Source organism: Molothrus aeneus, chromosome 4 (genome assembly GCF_037042795.1).
Source record: "Molothrus aeneus isolate 106 chromosome 4, BPBGC_Maene_1.0, whole genome shotgun sequence".
Taxonomy (NCBI): Eukaryota; Metazoa; Chordata; class Aves; order Passeriformes; family Icteridae; genus Molothrus; species Molothrus aeneus.
Window position 1 is genome coordinate 9003873 of NC_089649.1, and position 19255 is coordinate 9023127.

General features: G+C 37.8%; 1 protein-coding gene across 3 annotated transcripts in view; it reads left to right on the plus strand.

The window, feature by feature from the left end:
• The window catches only part of INTU (inturned planar cell polarity protein), a 36987-nt gene extending 17970 nt beyond the window's left edge, over nucleotides 1–19017 (plus strand). Inside the window, exons 4-16 of one of the 3 annotated variants that reach the window (XR_010783475.1) lie at nucleotides 1397–1591; nucleotides 5185–5303; nucleotides 5603–5692; nucleotides 6074–6151; nucleotides 7369–7558; nucleotides 9737–9790; nucleotides 10879–10941; nucleotides 11984–12205; nucleotides 13424–13834; nucleotides 14346–14443; nucleotides 15052–15241; nucleotides 17110–17275; nucleotides 18109–18222. Coding sequence is in view for 2 of the 3 variants with exons in the window: in XM_066547916.1 (XP_066404013.1) it covers nucleotides 1397–1591; nucleotides 5185–5303; nucleotides 5603–5692; nucleotides 6074–6151; nucleotides 7369–7558; nucleotides 9737–9790; nucleotides 10879–10941; nucleotides 11984–12205; nucleotides 13424–13834; nucleotides 14346–14443; nucleotides 15052–15241; nucleotides 17121–17275; nucleotides 18109–18220 (1977 nt within the window). In the remaining variant the exon portion in view is untranslated. Of the gene's footprint in view, nucleotides 1–1396; nucleotides 1592–5184; nucleotides 5304–5602; nucleotides 5693–6073; nucleotides 6152–7368; nucleotides 7559–9736; nucleotides 9791–10878; nucleotides 10942–11983; nucleotides 12206–13423; nucleotides 13835–14345; nucleotides 14444–15051; nucleotides 15242–17109; nucleotides 17276–18108 lie in introns of all 3 variants that reach the window. The other 2 variants (XM_066547916.1, XM_066547917.1) reach the window with 2 other exon arrangements.
• The last annotated feature ends 238 nt before the right edge of the window (nucleotides 19018–19255 follow it).

The window sequence follows — 19255 nt, forward strand, 5'->3', positions numbered from 1 at the left end:
TACATACACAGTTACAAAATGATCTGTCTTTAAATGTATAAATTATCTGCTTGGGCTTCTCAAAATTTATTGCAATTGAGAAAAGAAAAATGGATTTTGTTGCATCAGTCCTCAGGCTAAATTGCCACTGATTTTAACAAGCAGGATTTGGTGTGATGTATTATGTTCAGAACTTCCCATGTTATAGTATTTCAAGGCAGATAAAGAGTCTTGAGTAAAAACATGTGAAAGAGGAAACTGAGAGCATGTCAACTTAGTGCAAATATGTCTTTAGTCACTTTGATGAAAAATAAGGTCTCATCCAAGACCATAAATTAATTTCTTCTCCTTGGAACTAGCTTTTTTATGCTCAGTCAAGGGGATAGGTGTTTCTCACATCTCCTCCTTTCATACGTAGGATAATGTGTTCATTCACAAAAAAAGAAAAAAATCACTTTCATCACTGCTGAGACAACTAACAAACATCATTTTTGTAAGTCAGGGCTTAAAAAAGTAGGTGTATACAGCAAATTTTGAAACGTTTCCACATCAAGTTTGGATTATATGTTGTTTGTGTGTCAGGGAATACTCATATATTCTAAAACTCCTGGATTTAAACTTATTTGGGAAATAAGGGACAGTAAACATCATATAATTTTTTGGCAAAATCAGCTTGATCATCTAAGCTTTAAAGATTTTGTGTAAGAGAGGATGTTGTGTTTGTGTTCTGATCTTATTTCTTCTGAAGACATAGCACAGTAAGGGATGGATGTAAGCAATTTTTAGGCTACTTGGTAGTTGTGTAAATTGTTAAATACAGCAACAAAACTCTTATTTTCTGATTTTACAGTTAAAAAAAAAAAGGAAAGTTAACATATTGAAAATGAAAGAATTGCTACCATTACAATTTAACAGGCTTTTGCAGTCCAGTGTAAATGTAAATGGATTTCCCTGTGCACATGTGTCAGTGCACTCAAAATGGCCAAGAAATGCTCAAGAAAGAGCCTTCAGGCTATGTACTTAGGAAACTGCTGACATTTTGCAAGAAGTCAAATACTGTGTGTGTTTCAAAGGCACAGTAAGTATATTTTTCCATTCTCAAAACCATAAGAATTAAGTATGAAAACACAGCAAACCACATGCTTACTCACATGGTTGATAGACCATGTAATAGCTGGCTTTGTCCTTTGTAATAGATGGTTATGTCATGCTGAATGTATAATTGGTTTTCTTGAAACAGCAGGAATTTTGTTTGCTTACATCTTCCTCAGTAAAGCTGAGGCTGACAAAACCTAACCTCTTCAAGTGCTCAAACTCCATCTGTTTCATCTGCTACTGCAAAGTAATTGGAAGTAGAGTGTAAAAAGTAAAATTGTAAGTACAGCCTCATTCTCACAGTAATTCATTACCTTAATAGGTTAAACTGACATTTGAGACCTCGGTATTTGAGCCTGAAGGGACTTGTGAGCAAAGGAACAAACAGACACAGTCAAGTATGAACAACCTGGTTCGATTGCTGTGGGGAGAGGACACTTTGGAGCCTCAGCAGGATGTGCCTCACATTGTCATGTTCCTCACACTGAAACTGGACTCTGAAACATCCAAGGATGAGGTATGTGCCTGACTCCATCACCCTGAGCTCACTGACCACAGCAGCTCCTAGGACATTTGATGTAAAAGGATAAATAAAAAATATTCCTAATGGTTTGGAGTTGGGAATAATCTGTTAAATGCCCGTTTTGGTAGGAATAAGGTGTGAAATTCCAGCATCACTGCTGACAAACTCCTGACTGGCCTTGAACTCCGGTGAGGAGCAGCCAGGTGGTGACTCTGCAGCCAAGGTGCATTCCCCAGTGCCAAGCTGTCTCTGTGATGCTCACCTGGAGGTTTTCAACACCAGGATCTGCCTGGTGGTCAAAAAAATATCCCCCTGCAGGAGCTATTGGCAGTCCACATCCATAATCTGTCTGGCCTCTCCTGTTTTGAAATGCTAATGTGCCTTTTCTTAGAGGGCTCTGGCATGTGTGCTGGTAGCAGTCAGCTGCTGATTCTTCCTTGGGCAGCTTTTAGAGCCACTGAAGTACTTTTGATTTATCCTGTAAAGCTTCCTTTCACTCTTTCCTTATTGTGTTCCTCGGGAAAATGTTGCCAGTGTGCATGTAAGTTTGTGTAGTTGTTCGGGGTGTAGCCATAGCTACAAATACTCCTCTCCAGGCAGGGACACAGAGCTGAGCTTGGCCTCTTGCCCAGTCTGGAAATGCCAAGGGGACAAAGTGGACTTCTTAGGAACAGACATTTGGGAAAGAACTCTTCAGCTTTTGTGTGAATTCTCAAATTCAGCATTGTCTCAGTGATCTTGTGTTATCTGTGCTGAGGAGACATCAAACAAAGCACAGGTTTTTCCAGTGCCCAGGGACTAAGATGGCAGGACAGTGATGGAGTGGGAAGCAGAAAGAAAACATTTTGCTTTCTCTCCCTTGGAATTTATCCTTAGATTCAGATACCTTTACTTTTTTTTAAATAGTATTTTTAACTGGTACAAATCTACATTCTCTTGGTGATGGGTAATAGAGAACAAGTGTTACAGTTATAAAAATAGGATTTAATTTCATTTTCTAGAGATAGGGCTGGGAAGGAGAACCCTAGAAAATTACATGATACCATAATATGTACACTTTAAAGTTTAAACTTTATTAAAAAAAAAATTCAGGGCCTCTGGCTCCTCTCTTACACATGTAAAAGCCTGATTGCAATTCTGCACTTCACAGTAAACTGAGTGCTGGTTTCTTGCCCCATTGTTCCTTTACATTCTCCCAAGAAATGGATTAATCCTGAACACTGAGCAGAGGTAAAAGAGGGATTGTAATGCCCTTGTTGTCCCTTCACAACATGGAATAATTGTTTCCTGAGAAGTCTTATGCAAGCCCCAAATATGCTGAGAGATGCTTTGCTGATATAATGAAGCTCTTTATAACGTTTCCTTGCAAAAGAATGCCACCTTCTTTAAGGCATTTGTCTTTAATTTCATTTTCTGTACTTCAGGCCACTTCTATCCTGTGGATGTACTGTCCCAGATTTAATTTAAACAGTACTTTAAATAAAGTTATGGTACACCAAAGCCATCCTGCCCAATAGAAATGTAATGATCCTTTAAGAAGCTGCCTTGCCCATAGCCAGGGGAGGCACAGTATGCAGATCACATCCGTGTAAAATGTGGCAACTGGGACTTGGAAATAAGTATTCCACTTGGGAGCTTTTGGCACCTAAAATAGAATTAATGAGCTTTAAGACTTGTAAGCTCTGTCTGCTCAGCTCTACAGGGAAGTAGTACTGGCAATCATTTGGGATGTGTGTATGCCTGTGGGGGGTGTCCCTATGGTAACAGTTTCTCAGTGAGTGAGGTCAATTCTGCCTTTTTTATATTTTAGTTTGAGGTGGCTATTACAATTATACATTATTTGTAGCAGCCTGCAACACTCACATCTTTGTCTATGACCTGATTTGGGCAATAGCATGTCTTAAAAGGAGTAATGTTCATGTTCCTTCTGCTGTTACTGGAAGACTCTGTCCAGGTTTGGGGGTTGGGTTGGGGGAGGATTTACACTTGAAGCAATGAGCTGCTTGTGTTTATTAATTCCACTGTCACTGGCCTTTGGGCTTGCTTTGGAGAGAGCTGATCTGGTGCCATGTGCTGGCCCTTGCTGAATCACTGTATCCATACATGATAACAGTTCTGCCTGTTTGTTACAGTTGGCTTTTCTTGCCCTGGAAATGCCTTCAGGTCATTCTCCAACAAATTTTGTGTCAAGGCCCCAGTTCATAATGGAGGAAGGGGAAGAAAAAAGTCTCTCTCTAGCCCTTTGCAGTGCTGCTATTAGAAAACAGCAGGGTTTCTCCAGCTGAGGGATTGATTGCAGAAAAAAGATGCTTGTCACTAATGAGTATTTATAAATAGAGTTAATTAAATTGGATATAAATGAAGAGTTTGTCAGGTCCTTCTATAATGAAGTTTTGCATTCTTTTAGTCAAGGAAAATTTTGTAATGAGTGTTGGCACTGGCTAAATGTGATTAGTGACATAAACAGGGAGATAAATCATGCCAGTGTTTCATTTGTTTGTGGAGAAAGATAATTTACTATAATCTTTGCAGTGGAGAAGATGCAAAAAAAATAATGGCCCATCATGATTTGGCAGAAAGCAATATTTTTGGCCCATCATGATTTGGCAGAAAGCAATAAATGAGGGGCAATCATGTTTGCTTATTCCTATATTTTTATAGCTGCTGAAATAATGTAAAATTCTTGAAAGTGCTTGAATGAAAGAATGATTTTTTTTTTAAGGGTTAGAAAAAGAAAAATATTTCACAAATATTTATCTCTATAGAGGTTTAGTTTCAAATGACTTGTGTAAGTGTATCTGGTCAGATGTTTCATGAGAAATCTTAGTGGTGTATTTTAAAATTTGAGCATATTCCCCAGTTATGTTTTATGCTATCCACATAAAGCAGCCAGGTAGGGTTATACAGAGAGACTTGAACTTTCATATTCTATGTTAGCTTTCAAGAGCTTTATGTCTGATGATGGTTTAAGTCAGAATTTCAACATTGAAAGAACTGTACCAATACTTGCAGCAGAGAATGACAGAATTGTTTGGCTGGAAAGGGGTGTTAAAGATCATCTAGTTCCAACCCTACAGCCACGGGCAGGGACACCTTCCACTGGACCAGACTGTTCCACCCCATCCAGCCTGGCATTGACACTTCCAGGGATGAGGCATCCACAGCTTCTCATCCACAGCAACTTCACAGTAAAGAATTTGAGGACCTCAGCACCCTCACAATATTTTTTTTCCCTCTCTTGGCATCAGGTGTGTTACAGTGTACTTAAAGCTGTAAGTTGCAGTGGACACGCTGTTTGTCATTTTACATTTCTCCATGTAATAATTAATCTAAATAAGTCAGGCTTTTCTATAAAATAGAGACTTTCAAACTGTAGAAACATTTCTGTGCCTTTTAGAACTTTCCAGTATGCCCATGCAGCACAATGCTGGTTCCAATGTCTTATAAAAGGATATGATAGATGATCTCATGTTTAAAAAACCCCAATTGTTACCACAATAAAAAAATCATTATTTTGTTTTCTGTGGGGATTTTTTGGAGGGGTTTTGGTTTTGGTTTATTTAACTAACAGCTAACTTTCTTCACAGCAAGAAATTATTTATCAGTACCCCATATCTGAAGCATCCCAAAAACTGAAAAGTGTGAGAGGGATATTTCTCACACTGTCTGACATACTGGAAAGTGTTACTGGTACCGAGATTATCAGGTAAAAGTGTTTGAAATGTAATTACTGATTTTTATTTTTTTATACATACATGTACAGCAAACATGGCTCATGCATCAAGTTCTAGACAAACCAGAGCAACTCAACCTGTTTAGGCAGTAACTCTTTAACTACAGCAGCATGCCTGAAGTTGGAGTGCTCAGCCTGGATGTAAATTGATTTGGGGGAGTTTTGTTGTAGTGGGTAGCAGTGACTAGGATTTTTAGTTCACTGAAATGATTTTTCAACTCCTTTATAACTTCATAGTGTGAACAGAAAGACTTCTGGTTTCATTTTTCTAGTTCCTCCCTGTTCTTATGTGAAAAACTGGTTCAAGTTGTTTACTGGAAAGAATCTGACAAGTTGCTCGTAATTGGCCTTCCTGAAGAAAAGTGAGTTTCAAAGGAAAGGTTTTGTTTTCCTTGAAATTTTGTGTCTTCAAATTTACTGTGTGTACTCCTCTAACAAAAAAGGCAAGAAAGGGCTTAAAATGTACTCTTTTTACTGTAATTAGGTTTTATTCTGTGATTTCACTATTTTGATTGACTTAACCCACATCTTTCATATATCCTATTGTTGTAATTTCTTTTTTGTTTCGTCTGAAGAGAATAAGATCCCAAAAATATCTGCAAGTCAGAAAACAGTAATACCCTAGGATTTGGTAAACTCAAGTTCTTTGCAGAGACTGCTGAATAACAATAGTAATATTACATATTTACACATTCTAGGAGGCTCATTCTCATCATAAAGATGTTTTAATTTTTATTTGTCAGTGTGCCACTTTATCAGCTGAGGAACATGATCCAGAATGTTGTCAGGACCTTGACATTCATGTACAGTTCTTTGGACAGGTGAGTTCTTTCAGGAGTATTTTCTTTTCAGTCACTCATTTTTCATTGGTGCTCACTGAAAAAGACAAATATAAGGATTAATTCTGTTTCCAGGGAATTTTTTGGCATGTTCCTTTACACTTGTATAAAAACAAGAATTCTGTTGGTCTTGCCTTTTGGTTTCAGCCTTAACATTAGTAAGATAGTGTTTAAGCAGGCTTTGTCACTTCAGAAAGTTTTGTCCTTGGTCAGGTTAAATCATTTCCCATAATCCAAGTCACTGTGGATGTCAGCAGCACTCTGCACATGTTACCCTCTGTGTCTGTGAAACATACATGTATCAGTGTTACATTTTTAACAGAGTAAACACTCTGGACTTCTCCAGAATGAGTGTCTGGAGTGCCAGACTCCATCTGGCAGAGTGAGTGTCTTTCTCTGCATTTGGAAATCACCCAGGACACTTTCAGTGTGACTGTTACCTAAATAAAATTGCCCAGGTGGATTACTCATATTCTTGCATTTAATTCAGGGTTAATGTGTGTATGCCATCGTGAAGGAAAAAGAACAAATCTCAGTTTGCAAAAGGATGAGGCTGATGTTTCACACACCTTAAGCTGCTCTGTGGTGGTGTTCACAGGGATCCCAGGACGAGGGAAGAGATGAGAATCTTGACTCCATGTTTCAGAAGGCTGGGTTATTATTTTATGATATCTATTATATTAAAAGAAAATGATATATTAAAACTATACTAAAAGAATAAAAGCAAGGATTTCATCAGAAGGCTCGCAAAGAAAAGAATGTAATAATAAAATCTTGTGACTGACCAGAGTGTCTGAGACAGCTGGACTGTGATTGGCCACTAATTAGAAACAACCACATGAGCCAATCACAGATGCACCTGTTGCATTCCACAGCAGCAGATAACCATTGTTTGCATGTTGTTTCTGAGGCCTCTCAGCTTCTCAGGAGAAAAAATCCTAGCAAAAGGATTTTTCATAAAATATGTCAGTGACACTGCTCTATGGTAACACCATACTGGTTTAATTTGTTTCTTTGTAGGTACTGCCTGCATATCAGCCTAGTGGTTTTTTCCATATTAAAAAACCTTTTTTTTTCATGTTTAAAAAAAATCCAAATGTAGCATGATGCTGTAAAGAGGTTTGTGTATCACTGAGGGTTATATAAATAAGCTGCACATTTCTCAGTGTTATTCTAACTTGAAGTTCATGTTTGTCCAGTGCTTTTTGCCAGGTGGAAAATGTTTCTCGCCTGGATCATTTTTTCAACCTGTTCTTCCAGCGTGCCCTCCATCCTGCAAGGCTCCAGGCTGGCAGCAGCCCCGGTGCCCAGCTCCAGGATCCCTGCAGTGCCCTGCTCCTGGGCAGCCTCCCCGGGCTGCGCTGGCTGACGCTGCCCCAGCAAGTCAAGGTCATGTCCTTTTCACATCTCTCCAGGAAAAGTGGCCATGACCGGCCAGAAAGTCAGTGCAGGTGTCTTCTGCTCTTCCTGACTGATTGACCTAAGTGCTCTGCCCATCCTAGAATGGTCCATTTTCCTAAAATATTCAAGATTCCCACAGGATTGCTGTTGTGAGCCTAGTTCGGTGACTTTAGAGTTACCTAGGAAGAGTAGAGAAAGCAGCCCCTGGTATGTAGCTCTGTGTTTGATTTTCACCATTGAAGTATTTTGGCAGGCAGGAAATATTATTCTAGAAGCCCATTTCTGTCACTATAGGACACAAAAGAACATGATGCAGACACACTGCTCTTTGTAAGGTAATAGGGACTTTTTATTTTCTGACTCCAACGTTTATGGATTTCCAAAAGTGACAGTGGATTGGAGGGTGACAGTGCCACCTCTCCAATGACACTGGACAAACCAACAGTCCATCAAATTTCTCCTCCTCCATAAAAGAATGCAAAACAATAAGTTATTTACATAAAGTGTGTGAGAAAGTTTGTTACAAGAATATAAACATCAGGAGGCTTAGAAAAGCTTAAAAAATGAAGGTGACACATGTACTTCTCATAATTTAGGAGAGTTATAAATGGCTGTTGCAAAATCAAAATAAATACCTACATGTCATTTGTTGGTGCTAGACAGGTACAGTTTTTCTGCACCATTTCACTGTGCGTTTCACGTTACTTCCATGTTAGAAACTGAGTTGTGCTTTAAGCAGTAGTAAGACAAAAGGTAGATCACAGTAAATTATTTTAATTATAACTTAATAATTATATAAATTATAATAATGTATTTTAATAATAATCAAATAAATTTATCATTTAATAATGCTATAAATTATAATAATTACTATAGCATTAATAACAGTTTAGCTGCCAGTTGTAAACCTCACTTTCATTACTTTAGCATCTGTGACTCCAGTTTCAAATATGCTAGTCCGTGCTATTGTTTCCAAACAGATTTCTCTTTGCTAGTGTGGCTTTCTCCCTTTTCTCCTTTAAAGGAGAATTTTCTCCTCCTTTATCTTTAGTCACAGACAGATCATTATTTAGTTTTTTCCACCTTGCACATTAGGTTTTTTACTGCTTTTTTACAATTTGTTCATCGGGGCCTTTCCATGCTTTTTTCTTATTTCTCAAGTTTCTGTAAAGAGGCTCTGTTTTGCATTGGTCTCCAGTTCAGCTTGCAGGCTGCTTTTTTCTTATAAAATAATAAGTTTTAAAAGGACTTATGAAAACAGCATCATTGATACTTACTTACAATACAGACATCACTTTCCAGAGTTCTTTGAGATCATTCCCATTTGCCAGAAAAGTTTTGTTGTTGCAGAAGATGACATTTCCAGTCAGAGTTTTGGTGAAGAGCTATTCTATTCTATAATGAATATAAAACTAAAAATGTCAGTTCTCCAGGCAGAAAGCCATTTAAGTTTTGACTGGGGAGAAGCTGAGAGGATGATTAGTTGTTGAGTGCCAACAGGCTTGCTGACATTCCTCTGTTTAAAAACTGGCTGTATTTCAATTGGAGGCAGCCTGTTAACACAGCTCAAGGAGTTTGCAGCCATGTGATTTAGGTTCTTTTCATTAAGTAGCACATTTATGTCATGAGTTTCAGTGCCTTGGACCAAGAAAAGTATACATAGTTAAATTTGATTTAACCAACAGCTCCTGCAGTTACAGAAATAAGCTTCAAGTAGTTCCAATAGAACAAAAATAATGTGTGAGAGAGTTTTGGCGACTTCATCGAGACAAAAAAAACTTAAATCCATTGGATAAAAGATTTTTCTGAAAACTCAGTTGGATGCAGTAGTGTTCCAGGTTTGTCTTTAGCCCTCATGTTTTAAAGCACACTGAAAGTAAGGGTGGCATCTCCTTTGTGCCAACACTGGGCTCAGCAGGCACACAAGCAGAGAAACGGTACAGTTCAAAGAGCAGGGAAATAGACAGCAATTAGAAAGGATTTTTCTTAATTCTGGTGTTCCCAGGTATTCTTGATATTTGATGTTACTAATAAAAAATAGAAGTAAATTTTTATCCAATCACTTTGTACCTGTGAATCCCAGTCTGAGACAAGCAAGATGTGCTATTACTGGAAATTAATGTGTTGGAAATCTCTATTAAAAAGGGTTTTTTTGGACTATTTCAGATGGAAATTGACACAGCACTGAGTGATCTGGAAGCAGCTGACTTTGCAGAGCTGGTAAACATCTTGGTTTTGTTTGCTTTGCACAGTATCTCCTTGCCTTGGTGTTGTATTTAGTGGTTTAAGCAAAGACTATTTTCAAAATCCATCAACTTCTTTTAATGAAATGGGAGTCAAAGCAGTTTATCCTGAATTTCTCTCCATGCTTAATATTATCACATATTAGAATCCTATAGAACTGGTCAATGAAAATCCGTCACTTAATGTAATTTAAATCCATGGGATGTCTACAAAAATCACAGAGGTGATTGTTGTTGCATTTCTTTTTTGTGTAAATAACTGTCTCCTTCCCAAGCAATTTAATTTTCCAGTTTACAGAAAATTCTGTAAATTTACAGTTTACAAATTCTGCTTAGTTTTAATACTGTTACAGAAGGTAATAATAATATAATTTACTTATGTAACTCTTAGCTGTGCAAAGTGTAAACACATGGACATTTCAGCTATACTTGGTAATGAAAGAGCTGTCTTGAGCTCCAGAACAGTTAGTGTAAAATTCTAAAGAATCCCTGCACTGAACAAGCTGGGTGATTATTTACAGAAATCAGTGTTTATAAGTCACAGTTTATTGCACAGAAATTGATTCCACCTACTTAATTTAAAATACAGTTTATCTATCTAAAAACAGGGTTGCTAATGGGAGAGCACTGGGTATTAAAAGATGAGTGAATGGGAGTATTCTGAGTAAAATGTCCAAGACTGGAAAAAATGCTTTGACTTGTTTTACTCTAGGAGGGCCCCTGGTGTCAGTAGTTATGCTGAAGTTACTTTGCTGTTAACTGTGAGAATGAACATATCCTAACAAAAATAGTTTATGAACATATAACAGTTAAATAGAAACTAGTTATTTTAAACTGAAATTTTTAGAGAAAATTGTAATGACACAGAATTCAATAATGGAGGCTAAAAATTTGGTATTTGTATGAAATGCTCAGTATTAACTGCTGTACTGGTAATAAGATGTGGTCAAATATGAAAGTATTAAAGTACTGATTACAGTCGACCAGAATTAGTTCACTTGCATTTGGTAAATAAAATAGAAATGCAGAATTAAAAATTACACAATGCTTTTTCACCCCCAACAGTCTGAAGATTATTATGACATGAGAAGATTATATGTGATCCTGGGCTCTTGTCTCTTTTACAAGGTAATATTAATGATTAAGACCTAAAGATTAGGAAAATGTATCTAGAAATCTGATTTAATGTTTCAGAATCTCATAAATCTAAAGTGAATATATGACTGATTTAAGCATGTATTTCTAGTGCCAGACCTAAAGCTCAAACACCATAACAGAAAAAATCAGTGTTGGGTAATGCTATGTACTGTATGAACAGCAAGAACAAAAATACTTCTTTCAAACTGGAATTTGTTGGTGTGCAATCCAAGGATTGGAAAGAGGGAGTAATAACAAAGTAGTAAGAGTTAGTTCAACTGAGATTGTAGGATATTTTAATTGGAACTCTTGTTCATTCCTGTTTTAATAGCAGGTGCTCTATCTTGAATCTGTCTTTAAATCCAAGACTTGAGAAAATGTATTGACAGCTTTTTTCACTTTGGCCTCATTGCTAACTTTATTTCTCTTTGGTAAATGTAGACAGTGTAATCAACACTACAAAGAGGAAGGTAACAGCCTTTGCTTTAAGAAAACTTGCATTTAAAGAATTTTATCAGGCAATTGTTATTTGTGCTGGGAGTGTCATGAGAGAAGTGGAACTGCACAGTATCTGCCATAACAGCACTTCAGCTGTAAAGCCCTTGGAGTGGGAACTACTGTACTATGGATTTTCTTTGGAAATTTTATTAATTCCAAATTTTTTTTTTAATTTATGAAGTTTAATAATTTTATTAGTGAGTGAAAGCTCACTATTTTTGGAGAGAGAATTCAATGAGAATTCAAGCACCTTAACACTGTAGGTGTTTTGCGAGCTGGGAAAGCCCAGCTCACCTTTGATAATTCACATATATGCTGATGGTTGATTTGCTTATGTTTAGTGTTTTGATTATTTAGAAGTGGCCCAAAAGCTCAATGTTGTTACAACTGTACACCAAAAAGAGTCTGTAGCCAGAAACCTTAAGAGCTCAGTGCATGTGGAGCAGGGATATCTCTGTATGAAAAGTACTCTGAAGTGCTGTGTGGTGGTGTTGTATCCTCACTGAACACACTTCCTTTTCTGTGTTTAATTAAGGGTTACTTGATTGGCAATCACTTGCCCAAGGAAGACCTTGTTGATGTGGGTTTCTATTGCCAGCACTACTGCCTGTTATCCCTGGCAGCAGAGCAGAGGATCGGGCAGTTGGTGATTTGGCGGGAAGTGTTCCCACAGCATCACCTGCAGCCCTGCGAGGAGTCGAGTTCCACAGGATACAGGGAACCTGAAGCAAGATACTTCTTACTCATAGTTGGCTTGGTGAGTTGATGCTGCAGCATGCCCATTCTCTGAGCCTCTCTTTTGATGTTGGGAGTTGTCTGTTCACTAGATCAACACTTCCATGCATTTTGTTGGGTGTCACCACATTTCTCCTCACAGAGAAAAGCAAGGCACGATTCCTCCCAAGAATATTTCTGGGTTTCACATTCTTTCAACCTCAGAGAAAGCAAAAACAATTCTTCTCCTATTTGCTGTGCCTGTTTTTGTTCACAAGTGGAATGCATTGTGGAAGATTGTTTACCTGAAGAGAATTGGTAATTGGATTGTGGTGTGAGTGTTTTGATTCACTGACCAATTAAATCCAGGTTTGTGTGTTTCAGGTGACAGTCACAAGATGTTGGGCAGTTGGAGTTGAGTGCTTGGCAGGTTCAGTTGAGATGTAATATAGAATAATCCAGTATAATAAAGTAATTAGTTAGCCTTCTGATAAGATGGAGTTCTCCTCATCATTTCTCCCTGCCACAGGGGTCATCTTGTTCTGATAGTTGGGTAATTTTTTCAAAATACTCAAATTGTAGCTGTCTCATGGGATAGAATTTCCCAGGGAGCAGCATTATTTATACATCTACAAAGCTTGCATAACTTAATATAAATTCTCATTATTTTTATGCCATTTCACTTCAGTTGAAAATGTTTCTATACCTTCATAATCTTGTCTTTTCAGACAGCTCACATCAGAAATGTCTGGATTTGGTTTTCTAATGTGGACTTTGTTTCAAGCAAACAGCTATTGTATTTGTGTTGCCCACAGACCAAGACAGGAACGATGAATCTGACTCCATGTTCCCAGAAGGCTAATTTATTATTTTACAATACTATATTATATTAAAGACTACTATACTATACTAAACTAAAGAATAGAGAAAGGATACTTAGAGAATGCTAAAAAGATGATAATGAAAATTCATGACTCTCTCCAGAGTCCTGACACAGCTTGGCACCGATTGACCAATGAGTGAAAACAACTCACAGCAGAATCCAATGAAACAATCACCTGTTGGTAAACAATCTCCAAACACACATTCCACATGAGCACTACACATGAGAAGCAAATGAGATAATTATTGTTTTCCTTTTTCTCTGAGGCTTCCCAGCTTCCCAGGAGTAAAATCCTGGGTGAAGGGATTTTTCCAGAAAATGTCAATGCCACAAACAGCTGATGAGTTTGTAAGCAGTCTGTTCTGTTTATATTTACAGAGACACTTTGTCCTGTGTGTCCTGCTGGAGGCAGGGGGCTGTGCATCCAGAGCTATTGGGAACCCAGGGCCAGACTGTATCTATGTAGACCAGGTCAAAGCAACCATTCTCCAGCTGGAAGGAATAGAGGCCAGCATCGAGGAAAGGCTGGATTCTCCCTCCATGCCACCTTTAGCCTGTGCTAACTGGTTCCTTCCTGCAGCGCGGGACAGACTGGAGAGCTTGAGCACCTCCCCAATGCTGAGCAAGCTGCAGAGCTCCTCCTGCAAAGCTGGGAGCACTGCAGGGAGCAAGAGGAGCCTCTTTGGGGACACTCTGCGCACCCCGAGGAGCAGCGGGGCGGCTGAGCAGGGCAGCGAGGGGCCCGCGGAGGAGGAGAGCACCAATCCACAGCCTCTGCTGCTGGAGCAGGTCAGAACTGAACAGCTTCTGGGGGCTTGGGGAGAGGGCAGCCCATTCCAACTCAAGGTGCCTTTTACAAAAGGCACACTATAAAAGAGTAAGTCCCCTGAATTCCCTGTAAAATAATTCTGTTGCCTTGGGAAGCACTGAGTCAGCCTCAGAGCCATCACACTTTTTTATCATTGCTTGTAAATATTTGGGGATTTCACATGACTGAAGTGGGCACAGCTGTGTTGAAAAAAAAGCAGATGTAATTGGAGACTATCCCCAAAATAACCTATCACAACTAATTTCTGTACAGTTGTATGACCCCAAAACAACCTATCATAACTAATTGCTGTACAATTGTATGACTGCTTCTAAGTTTAGTCTAAAATAGGCTATAAAATACATTTATATAAATTGATATAAGTGGGCCTTATTAAAAATGCTACGTTGTCCTTTCTGTTGATTTGGTTGGGTTCTGGTCTTTGTTTAGGTGTGTGTTCTCTGTTATTTCATCTATCTGCTTGTTCTTCAGGCCACTAGGAAAAAACACACCCTGCCAAACCCATTTCATTCAGGAAACCTGAAAAAGAACTCTTCAGAGAAAGATACAGAACTTCCTAATGCTATGAAGTAAGAAACTACTTTTTATTGAGCATTTCATTTTTTAGGCCATGCCTAGATTGTTTTTAAATATACACAGATCACAAAAGTCCCCTTGTGATTTTATCCCAACCAAAGCTTTGCCATGCAAAGATTATCAGAAGTGAATCTGTTAAACTGAGAGCTTAATTAAACATAAAAATTTGAAATAATACAATAAAAACCATCTGTTTCTGAATAATATGTCAGTATTGTGCACACCTGTCCCACATCTGTGTGACCTTGGAATTTGAAGCAGGAGTTTCTGGACCACACATGTAGTTACCTTGTGCCTCCATGTTATCTCTAGGTAGGTGTACAGTGAACAAAGCTTTTATTTCACTTTCCTTTTTTGGAGACAGTTTTTGAGAACACAAATTTATGTGGCAATGCCTAACTAGCAGCACAGTTTTTTAATTTGTTCTTTTTTTAAATTGAGTATTACAGTCAAAATCAGCAGGATTTCCTTGATGTGAAGATAGAAACCTTTGAATGCCTGTATCCATTTTGTACCCTACTGTAATTAGAAGACCAATTCTGCCTTAAGAAACAAAAGCTGCAAATTATTTGAATTAAATGACTTCTTCAATATTTTTAAGGTTGACATCTGGTCCTGAGAACACCCTCTTCCACTATCTGTTTTTGGAGACAATGCAGGGAATCTTTATTACTCCAACTCACAAAGAAGTAGCCCAGCTTGGTGGCTCCATCCACCCTCAGTTAATTGAGAATTTCTACCAGTGCTGCCTTTCAATCCGTTCCATTTTCCAGCAGTCCATGAAGAAAGAGGTATGGAAATTTGGATTTCTCTTTGTCCAATCACATTCTCAATTCAGTATTTCAAGGTTCTTTTCACTTCATTATTTCAGTGGTTCACGAGCAGCTGTATTTTCATGTCTGCAGACTCTGAACCAAAGTGGAACAGTGCCCGTTGTATTTTTAGATCCTACAGTGACAATTCAATGAGTTAAGTGAGAAAAGGGGAAATAACAGTACAGACTGAATTAAGGCAAGTTTATAAATAGCAGTATAGTTTTTCTTAATGCTTCTTTGATGTTTCTGAGTCCTGACACAGCTTGGCCCTGATTGGCCAATGTGTGAAAACAACTCACAGCAGAATCCAATGAAACAATCACCTGTGGGTAAACAATCTCCAAACACATTCCACATGTGAGCAAAACACAGGAGAAGCAAATGAGATAATTATTGTTTTCCTTTTTTGCTGAGGCTCTCTCTTTTCTTTTTCTGGCTAGACCCATGTGCCTTGTAATTCTAGGAATTTTTAAGTGTTAAAAATAGTGTTAATTTGGTGGATTGGTCACATGACACTGGGGTTTGGCTGAGTAGGACTTTGGCAATGAGCCATGTATTTTGGGCATTTCTGTTGGGAGATGTAAAAACCCAAAAGCAAGCAGAGAAAAAAGAAGAGTATTTCTTAGCATCAAATTGCCTTTGGCTATAGCCATTAAATAGACATTTTATAGCTCAAGCCATAAAAACTGGGAATCAGAAATAACTGATGAACATGTCTCGTTCAGCAAAATTTGCTGTAGTCTTTGTAGATTGGCTCTAGCAATTAATGCTGAAATTGGCAGGCTGTATTATGGCACAAGGAGAATGTTCAAGAATAAATAGAAATTTGCCTTGTTTATTGTACATGATAAAAACTGAAATATAGAAATGTACTATTATACTGTGTGTTCTTTGTCATCTGCTAAATATTGTTACAGTTTGGGATCTAGAGAGCTGCACCAGTAATGCAAAGTTACTGTAAACTGATCAATAATCAATTTTTCCTCTATTTTTGAGAACTGAAAATTCACAATTTAACTTTTAAAATGCGTACAGGAGTCTTGAATAAATCTTAAGTTTAGCAAAAACAAGCTCAGTGGTCTTAAACCCTAAAATATCATGTTTTGACCACATTTTCTAGATCTTCAGTCCCTACATCTTCAATATTGTAGGCAGGTTGAACAATGTGGTTTCTCTGTCTGAATATGGCAGACAGAAGTTCCTTGAGTTGTTTTCTAAAAACACCTTTTCTTTGACCTTTGAAGCAATTGTTTCACTGGCAGATCCAGAGATGAACTGGAACTTTTTCAAGGTTTATTCAGAGGCTTTTCTCAAAACACAGCTCTAACAGCTTGAGGAGACACAAAAATGTCTTTATTTTCTATGCTTTTATGCCCTCATACTGAGTAAGAGTCAGAAAATCTCTGAGCAAAGTGCTTCAGCTGTTTATTTGCAAAAAGAAATTCCTGCCTGGCCAAGTTTATTCAATAGACTTTTACTATCATGGTTCTTAATTAGGGAGGCACACAGAGAAGAAAAGATGAGAGCTTTAGCTGTTGTAACACACTTTTTCAAGTGCTGGAGTAACTCAGATGTCTTATTAGAAAAACAGTGTTTAGCTAGAAGGAAAAAAAGTCAGAAAAGGGAGCATGTGTCTAATTCTAAGGTGTGTAACAATGGAAAAGCCTTTTGATGCCCAAGTAACAAAACTGTGGAGAAAAGAATCAAGTAAGCAAGTCAGTTATATCTCCTAAGCCTGGCTTTTTGACAGCAGAGTCATCCATCAGAGAGTCCTGAACAAATCACATGCTTGTATTGGCTGGGTTTATGTCCAAATGTCTCATTCTCTACTAACATTTCACCAGCTGTTTTACAGAAAAAGAAGAAGGCAGGCAGTGGGATTGCAGATTTCAGTACGGCAGCTGAGGACCCAGGGCTGGTAAGAGAACATGGATTGCTGTTTGAGTGCTCTCCTGAAAACTGGACTGACCAGAAGAAACCACCACCAACAATGAACTACTGGGTTGTGGGGTAGGTTTCAAGACCAATTTCACCTCCAGATTTTCATTTGGACTTATGCCATTGTGTTCTTTAAAAATAAATTTAGCGCATCACAGAAATACTTGAGCTGACTGACTGAGGTAGCTTTAATTTAAGGGGACTGGGAAGTTGCATTCATGTGAATTTCCACCTTTAATAGCTGCTGAGTCAATGACATAAATAAGGTGACAGTTATAATTACTGCTCTATTATAAAAGAGGCTGTTTCAATGGGAAGAAAAATGTTTAAAGAGAAAGAAAAATAATTGTTTCCCAGCATGAATGTACATAACTGCTGTTTGTGTGGAAAAATTAAAATCTTTAATTAAAACATTGAAAAAATGTTCATGTTACTGTTGATACCTTTTAAAAATAATTATAATGCACAGGTATTAACAGCTTCTCTATTTTAGCTCTTTCCCTAGGAGAGCTCATTGGATTAATATGTGGGAATGTAACTACCCAGATGTTACTACAGTTAAAAATTAGTAAATATGTGAATCCTGGGGCTTGCTCCCAAGGACCTTGATTGCAGCTTCTACCCCACAGACTTGGATTGCTGCAGACCCAGAAGATCCTGAAAACCTGAAGAGTTCTTTTCCCTACACAGCCTTAAAAAAACTGAGTAGAGAATAACTTGATTTTAAAATCCAGTGTGTTGAAAGAGGCCAAGTAACACAGGACAGACACCAAAATTTGCCAACTGTCTTACACAGCAGCTTGTTTTAACTTCCTGCTGAAACCTTGCAGTACAACCAGAATCTACCATTTGGGGAGAAAAAACAAATAACACCTGTGATGATTTTCTTTTCTTTTTTCCCCCAGGAGACTCATTCTCCATCCCAAACCTCAGGAGTGTTACGTGTGTTTCCATGACTCGGTGACAGAAGCTGCTGTGGAGCTGGCCTTTAAACTGTCCTTTGGCTTAGCTGCATAGCTGAGCTTCCTGCACACTCAGGCATCCTGCAGGGTGGTATTCATTCTTTAAAATATCACACATAAAGGGAAACAAACTCAATTTGGGTGCCACCCATGGGGCATCTTTGAAATGCTTTAAAAAAATCAAATACCTTGTGGTATGACACAGTTAAAACTTCAGTGGTGCTTCTGATGAGCTCATCAATTGAATGCTTATTTTCAGAGAACCAAAGTTCTTATTTTTATATGCTGTCACTTTTTTTTTATGCTGGTCATAACTTTATTATATGAAAATGCCACATCCTTTGCATGTTCACTGCTGTTCAGTGTTCAATATGCAACATAAAATGGTAAGCTGATCTTCAAAGTACTCCATGAACATAGAAATTGGTGGTAGAGGAAAAAAATGTTTCCCCAGTTACTTAAAATTTTGCACCTCTGAAGGCCTGAGAAACACTAAATGTTTTCAGTAGCATTGTGTTAATCAAAACAGAGAGAAATCTTTTAGACAATTCCTGGCACTTAGCCTCACAAAACTGATGGTTTACTATTTTTGCTCTCCTGCACACTTCAAGGACTGTAGTGTGGTTGATGTTTTACTTGACTCTGTGAGTTTTAACTATAAATAATGCTTAAATTTGTTCAAATGCCATTTTGAAGACACAAAAAAAAACAGGGGCGGGCAGGGTGGTTTTAAGATGTGCGTGGACTTGGCTTATTTTATATTCATAATTTCATATTCATAATTTCATAATAAAAATGTATATTTGTTAAAGAATAGTAAAGCATTAATTTTTTATTCTTTTTTTTACTTAATGTATTTTCTCTTTTGCTTTATTATTTTATTCTAATTGTTTTTCATGAGTGCTTTTCATAAAATGCATAACTAGAATTGCATTTTAAACCACGGGATCAGAAAGTTTTAACTGTTTAGGAAAGCAAATTCAATTCCATGGGTTCTCATGGCCAAATGTTTAGATCCTGCTCTCACTAGTAAATGACACAGTTTGGGGTAGTCCTAAAACAGTCAATCAAATGCTTGCAGTGCTCACAG